The sequence below is a fragment of the Notothenia coriiceps genome, unplaced genomic scaffold, assembly GCF_000735185.1.
Source record: "Notothenia coriiceps isolate Sejong01 unplaced genomic scaffold, NC01 NC01_scaffold00010737, whole genome shotgun sequence".
Lineage (NCBI taxonomy): Eukaryota > Metazoa > Chordata > Actinopteri > Perciformes > Nototheniidae > Notothenia > Notothenia coriiceps.
This window is the reverse complement of record NW_011343438.1, coordinates 62,362-69,451: the sequence shown is the minus strand read 5'-3', so window position 1 is coordinate 69,451 and position 7,090 is coordinate 62,362. Positions and strand designations below refer to the sequence as shown.

The window sequence follows — 7,090 nt, the reverse complement described above, 5'->3', positions numbered from 1 at the left end:
AGAAGGTTAAAATGAAAAGTAATAATACAGAGGGAATGTATGCAATAACATATTCCATTCAATTATTATATAACAAGACTCTGTTAGTTACAGTTATAATAATAGTATGTTCATTATTGGATACCCCTCAGGTCATGAAGTGAAACAGAAAGAAGAACAGTTTGTGGGTTACTGATGTTTTTTCTGTGTATTTGCTGCAGGTATGCTCTTAAGGGTCGGTCTGCATAACACTGATATATGGTGACATTCACCCTTTAGATGATCTTCACTGTTTTTGTTATATGTTGCGAGGAGAGGGAAGTGAGGTTGTCCGAATCGTCCTCCATGTCCTCTTCTAAATCTACATCTGTGTTTCGTCTCAGTGCAGCCACGAAGGAAAGCTCACCCTCCAGACAACTCACTTTCAAGGGTGAACTCAGACGCACACTCAAACACTAACGTTAATGTTAGCCCATCGAACAGCTTTAAGCCTGACTGCAAATCCCATACTGACTGGCTTCCGGCAGACGCTATTTACTTTGCAAAATAGATTATTTTTTAAATCCAAAATTAGTGAAGTGCATCTGGTGAGCACAGACGACTCATCCGCTCAGAATACATTTTATTCCATAGTTTTATTTCGCAATGACCCCTGACTGGCCAGGTGTGCGCTTGTGTGTGTCTTTTTGCATCCCTCCTGACTGGTAAATATCCCTTGGCTCTACGAGTGGCTGCATACATGTTATATAACCAGACCTTCAGAGCAAACAGATGTAGCTTCTCAGCAATAGGTATATGGTCACCCCCATTATTCATAACAGTGTATGAATAACTGAAAATAATGAATGTGCCTTACAAGTCATAGGCCTCCTAAAAAGATGGACAATACCAAATGTACCACTAAATTCACAGACAAAATGTAAGTGCAGGTCAGTCAATCAGGCTTTGAACACTATGACGTCCTAATTGGAAACCATGCAGGGCTGCTACAGTAGTTCAGACAAACCTCCTGCTGTGCTTTTAAACCACTATTTCCATCAGGAACTCCGACTTCCATGTCAGAGTTTTTTTATTGTTTGTTTTTTACTGCTTTTTATTCATTCTACCATGTTGTGTACTGTTTTTATTTTTGTTCCATGCTCACTGCTTGTAGCACTTCGGGATTTGAACTCAAATATGAAGTGCGTTATAAGTGAAACCCATTATTTTTATTATTATTACCATAAATATTGCTGTCATGGATCTGCTATGAACATGTTGCAATATAATCTTTACAATTGATTATAATGGAAAGCTAAAGTAGTAGGTTGTGTAAACTGTTGGTGTTTTCCAACTCACCGCATGATGTAAGGCCTATATGTAATGCTAATAAAAACAAATAAAAAGACAACAAATAAAGTTAGATTTGAAAAGAATGAAAACACCTGAGTGTGAATGCAACAAACTCAGGGGCTAGCCTGAAGATACATTTCAAAGACATCTCAATTCCAACATGCCTGTAATATTTTTTTTCTTTCTCTCTCTCTCTCTCTCTCTCTCTCTCTCTCTCTTCTCTCTCTCTCTCTCTCTCTCTCTCTCTCAAGTTAAGAGATGGGTTGAAGTTGGAATGATGTCAGCTCACTTCTGTGTGGGCATTCATAGCAGCAGCACTGTGTCTCCAAAGCGAAGCTGTTCAACGAACCGCAAATAAAGCAGCATTACGCACCACGATGTGACGGAAAAGGAACGACTCTGCTCGTGGAGAGTTGGATACAAAACTCTGTGATATTGTCGGGACCCTGTGTGCTCATCAGGAGAAATCGAACAACCTATGTTATGGGGTTGCTGTTTGAGGAGATGCATGTGTGCAGGTACTGCGTCTTATGTGGGCTACACTCGGTTCGTACTGACCAGGAGCGTTACGCACAACATATCACCATGCATTAGTGAAAGGCAGTTCAGCACAGCCAGTCCTAGCTGTTTTGGAATGGAAAACGGTGGCAAACATCGAACATGATCCGAAAGCACAAATTGGCGCTAGAATGGATTTAAATCAGTTAGATGTGTTGATGGGGAACGTATCCAAGGATGAGAACACCACGGAAGCACCGCTTGGCTTGCCACACACCGGGGCAGCCACTGCGCTCATCATTTTTGTGGTTATCATCATTATTTCGGTGACCATTGTCGGTAACGTGTTGGTGATTGTAGCGGTGCTGACCAGTCGTGCTCTCCGTGCGCCCCAGAACCTTTTCTTGGTCTCCTTGGCATCAGCGGACATCCTGGTGGCCACACTGGTCATCCCCTTCTCCCTCGTCAATGAGGTCATGGGCTACTGGTACTTTGGGAGTACTTGGTGCGCTTTTTACCTGGCTCTGGACGTTTTATTCTGCACCTCATCCATCGTGCACATGTGCGCGATCAGCCTGGACCGCTACTGGTCAGTGACAAAGGCGGTCAGCTACAACCTGAAGCGGACGCCTAAGCGCATCAAGTCAATGATCGCTATAGTGTGGGTAATATCTTCTGTCATCTCCTTCCCTCCTCTCCTCATGACCAAACATGATGAACGGGAGTGTCTGCTGAACGATGAGACCTGGTACATCCTTTCCTCGTGCCTGGTGTCCTTCTTCGCTCCGGGTCTCATAATGATTCTAGTTTACTGTAAGATCTATAAGGTTGCCAAACAGCGCTCCTCCACCGTATTCGTGGCCAAAAACGGTCTGGAGAGGCAGCCCTCACAGTCCGAAACATGTTTCGTCAGGAATGACCGGTTTGAGACGGAGAGCCCGAGCAGCCAGAGCTCCGGGAGTCAACAGAGGAGGCAGGGGGAGCTGGATGACATAGACCTGGAGGAGAGCTGCTGTCCGTCGGATACTAAACCCCGCAATCATCGCTTTAACAAGCGGAGAAAGGTGGAGGGGTCAGACTGCTGCCCGCCTCAGAACTGCCGTCTCTCCTGGGCTTCAGCCCGGGCGCTGCAGCTCCCCCCGGAGCAGAAGCACCCAGCTGCGCGACAACAGCTGGCCGCGGCCAACAAGACCAAGGTGGCCCAGATGAGGGAAAAACGGTTCACCTTCGTGCTTGCTGTTGTGATGGGGGTGTTTGTGCTTTGCTGGTTCCCCTTCTTCTTTACCTACAGCCTGCATGCTATCTGCAGAGAGAGCTGCTACATCCCTGGTGCACTTTTCAACCTTTTTTTTTGGATTGGCTACTGCAACAGTTCTGTGAACCCTATAATATACACTATTTTCAACAGGGATTTCAGGAAATCCTTCAAGAAAATCGTATGCAGAACTTCAAAACGCACTTAAGCAAAGGAATCCTGTGGGCAAAATGTTGCCAGTTTCACTCAATGGGCAAAAGGGGTTATATATAAGAACTCATTCTTCTTCTACTGACTGTGTTCCCTCCCCACATTCATTTTAATATATAGGCTAACTCGTCTGAATAAAATGTGAAGTTGCAAAACAAAAAGGTACATATGTTCAGTTCATCAAGGTTTAAAATTCGATGCAAGCATGCATCAAACGCAGTTAATCAATCATTAGATGCATATGACACAGTTGTAATAATAGGTCATTGTATAATAAGTCCTGCAACACGCACCTTTGAACAAGAAGTTCCTCTATAATGGATCAATATTTCGTACTGCAGCAAGCCGGGGGGAAAAGCAACTTCAGGGTGAAATTGAAGTCATGAATGAAGTTTAAAATGCGTGATTCCAGAGCTGGAGGCTGGTGCACAGTGGGTGTTTTGTGTAAAGATAAAAAGAAGATTACTCCCCATCATATAAGATATGAGCATGAGGATAAGCAGGCTAGCAGCATGCCTGTGCGTCATGGGAAAATATAAAGAATAAAATCCTATGGTTCAAATGATTTATGTTTATTATCATGTGGTAGAAATGCTTGGTAAGTATTTTAGACACACATGTATTTAAACTTGCTGCTGTTTAAGCTACAGCGAGGCCATTTCTTATCAGTGAACCCCCAAGCTTACATAAGAGTATAATCTTAAACCCCCACTGCACCATCACACCAGAACACAATGTCCAAGCTGGGGCCTGTGCGTGCAAAAACTCAATAAATCTGTGTTTAATTTCAACACCTCACAATACCTCAACAAGATTAAGGCCATGCAAGATCCCATCCTGCTACAAAGCCTGATTTTGGTTTCATTCATGTTACTGCATGCTAAGAAAAAACACATTTCAGTAGATTTAATTTGTCATACTCCTGAACATGCCAGAGGACAGATATTGTCACACAACAAATAAAGAAAAACAGTCCCACTTCCATCAAACATCAAATCTCCTTGGTTGAATACGAGAGCTTAATATCCACACGCGTCTTTAATCCTTTGCTTTATAAAGCTGTATTAAAGTCATCTTCATTATTAAGAAAGCTATGACATACATGAACAGGGAATGTTTTGGTTGCTGCACATTACTGTTCACCTCACAGGCTTGGTTGCTTCATGATGCATCTGGGACCAAAACTGTATATGTAATGTCTTTTTTTTTTGTATGAAACATGCATGAGAAGTTCCTGTATTTTCTTCTGGAAAAAAAGTAGTGAAAAGAAGGCTGGCCAGCTCCACATCAGACTATTGTCTGCAGGGGGGTGCTGCGGATAGATACACTATTTATATCCTCTTAGGAATGTCTTCAAAGCATCTTACGGCTTACTGGCGCCTGCCAAAGATAATCACCCTGTTTGAAGGGTGTTGTGCTTAAAAGGAATTTTTAAGAAGGTTAATGAATTTGTTTCTGTGAAGTATGCACATATTCATGAGGGTGTTGTTAAAATATCACTAAAGGCAAAAAGAGTGAAGGTGTTGGTATATTTCCTATTCCACTTGACGTTCCGCACTATTTTATTCATGAAGATTATCAGACAGTCTGGGAGAGGTTAGAGGAAGGAAATGTTATCTCAAAGGGACTCATAAACTCTCTAAACAAATGAAATGTCTGGGTCGAGACACACTAACAGGAAGTGATGAAAAAAGCATTGTATTTTCATCTTGAACAATTACTGGTATGGAATTGGTGTTAATTGGAATATATGTAATTTGAAACTGTTGTGAATATGTTAAATAATGTCATTTCTCTAGACAGCACTGTCATTACTCTTAAAGCCTGTTGCATTCTCTGAGGAGGAAATATTTACATGAGCACTATGTCATTTTCTTCCCGATTACCATCTGACAAGAAGTCCAACTCCCTTGTTAAATCTCACTTCCTAAATCAATTAGCTTTCCAATCATCTGCTCTGTTGCAGCAAAATGAAACACAATGCTGTCTTTATGTTTCTTTCAGTTGGGTTTAATCTCTCGAAGGAATTTCTCGTGACACAGTTCAGCTCAGTTGCATTTTTCCGACCAAATTGAGAGTACTAACACGTAAAAACAGCATATCTTGTTATATAATGGTTGTTCTCAAATACAGTAGAGATCTCTCACAACCCCCCACTATTCAAGACAAATGCTCTTGCTCTTGTTATTGTATTTGTATTCAAGATAAAAATGAGTGTTGTTTGTAGTCTGTTTATTTGGAGGCCTTAGTATACCAAACTCTTTATTCATTCTAGACTGTAAACAAAGCGTGAGACTATAGTTCAGGAAGAGAAAGCAGAGCTGTGACGCCTCCTCTCAAAGGGGGCGTCAATCCAAAGGCTTAAAGAGAGCGAAGAGAAAGATGAAGGGAAAGTTTTATTTTGGGCAGTTTTTTTAAAGGAGGGTAGGAGTGGATGGTCAGTGCAGACTGCCAGGGCTGTTGAGTGTCAGCACTGAAAGCAATGCTATTTGCAGTCACATTTCCCCAAAGGAAAGATGCTTAAAATGTTTCAACATCAGAGCAGCATCTGAGGATGAGAGATGCTGAAGGATGCCGAGAGCTGTTGTCCTCTGCTACGTTACCTTGTTTGTCAGGGACAATGCTGCATCTGCAGGTAATTGCTTTTGTCAATCGTCTCTAACAAGATAAGGGTTGAAGGCGAGCAAGGCCAAAAGTGGCGTCAATTCCAGGAAGCCGCCTATCTTGAGAAGAAGAGCAAGTTTGTCATTAGTGTAAATCAGCTGGCGCCACGTCCAGAGTGTGGGATTGAGCTCACTCCCTCCAGGTCGTTCTGAGAAATATATACAGCCCTGTTAAACACAATCACACTTGAGGTGTCAAAGGAAATTAGAGAGCTGTGTGTTTTTATCACTGCATGCACACATCCTCGAAATTAAGACAAGTAACTTTGGCAGCCTTTGTATTTTGAAGTAGCTAAAAAAAGCTGACCGAACTGAAATCTCTTGGTTTGGTTAAAACAATTTTTATTCAAGGCTTATTGGCTCAACATCGTTCAAACAAACTGAAACTGAAGAAACAACTTTGTGTAGTAGTTGATTATTTGTGGTGCGTTGGAAAACCTATTTACTTAGTGTAACCATGGACACCTAATCCAGAGACCTTCCTCCTCATGTTGTTTTGCTTGAATTCCTGCATTAGGCACACAAATATTCAGGAAAGTGTAGTTGTTCAAAGGGAGATGTGGCTGTGTCTATTTGTTTATCACAATTTGTTCATTCCTGAATGAGCATTGTATATTTATTTTAGAAAAAAAAAAGTGTGCAAATATATTTCCATCCAATCTCATTCTACTTTATATTCAAGTCTTTGCAACTTCAAAATATTCACAATGTTTCCACTACATACAGAATTGAGTGTGATGAAAGGACGACAGAAAACAGATGGTGCCATTCATAAAAACGTGTGTATTGTAGACATTAAGGCTTCTGTTTTTCCAAATCATTGTATTGCTGTTGTCTGTCTTTAAAAATCAGTGAATATATTGTATTCATCCCCACACACTATTCCGTAAAGTCAATGTGCTTTCTCAGCAGTTTGTGTGATAATAAAAATCCTTTCATTTCTAGCAGGCATTTGCAGGCAATATTTAAATCCAAACTAAACCTTTGTGGTGAATTTTCTAGTGAAGAATTTTGTACTGTATTCCTCTCACAATCTCTGGTTGAAGGGACTGCTCTTGGTACGCTCCAGTGCTTCCCATGTTTCTCTACAGAGGCAGGTTAATGGGATGATGCCCTGCTGGACCATAATGCATCTCTCTTCCCCTATTGTTAT

General features: G+C 41.5%; 1 protein-coding gene across 1 annotated transcript; it reads left to right on the top strand.

The window, feature by feature from the left end:
* The first annotated feature begins 1,624 nt into the window (after nucleotides 1-1,624).
* On the top strand, nucleotides 1,625-6,837 carry LOC104946199 (alpha-2Db adrenergic receptor-like). Its single transcript, XM_010771976.1, has one exon. The coding sequence runs from the start codon at nucleotides 2,001-2,003 to the stop codon at nucleotides 3,270-3,272; it is 1,272 nt and encodes a 423-aa protein (XP_010770278.1). The 5' UTR covers nucleotides 1,625-2,000; the 3' UTR covers nucleotides 3,273-6,837.
* The last annotated feature ends 253 nt before the right edge of the window (nucleotides 6,838-7,090 follow it).

Excerpts from the sequence above, each read along its gene's own strand:
- LOC104946199 (XM_010771976.1), top strand. The coding sequence starts at position 2,001 with ATGGATTTAAATCAGTTAGATGTGTTGATGGGGAACGTATCCAAGGAT.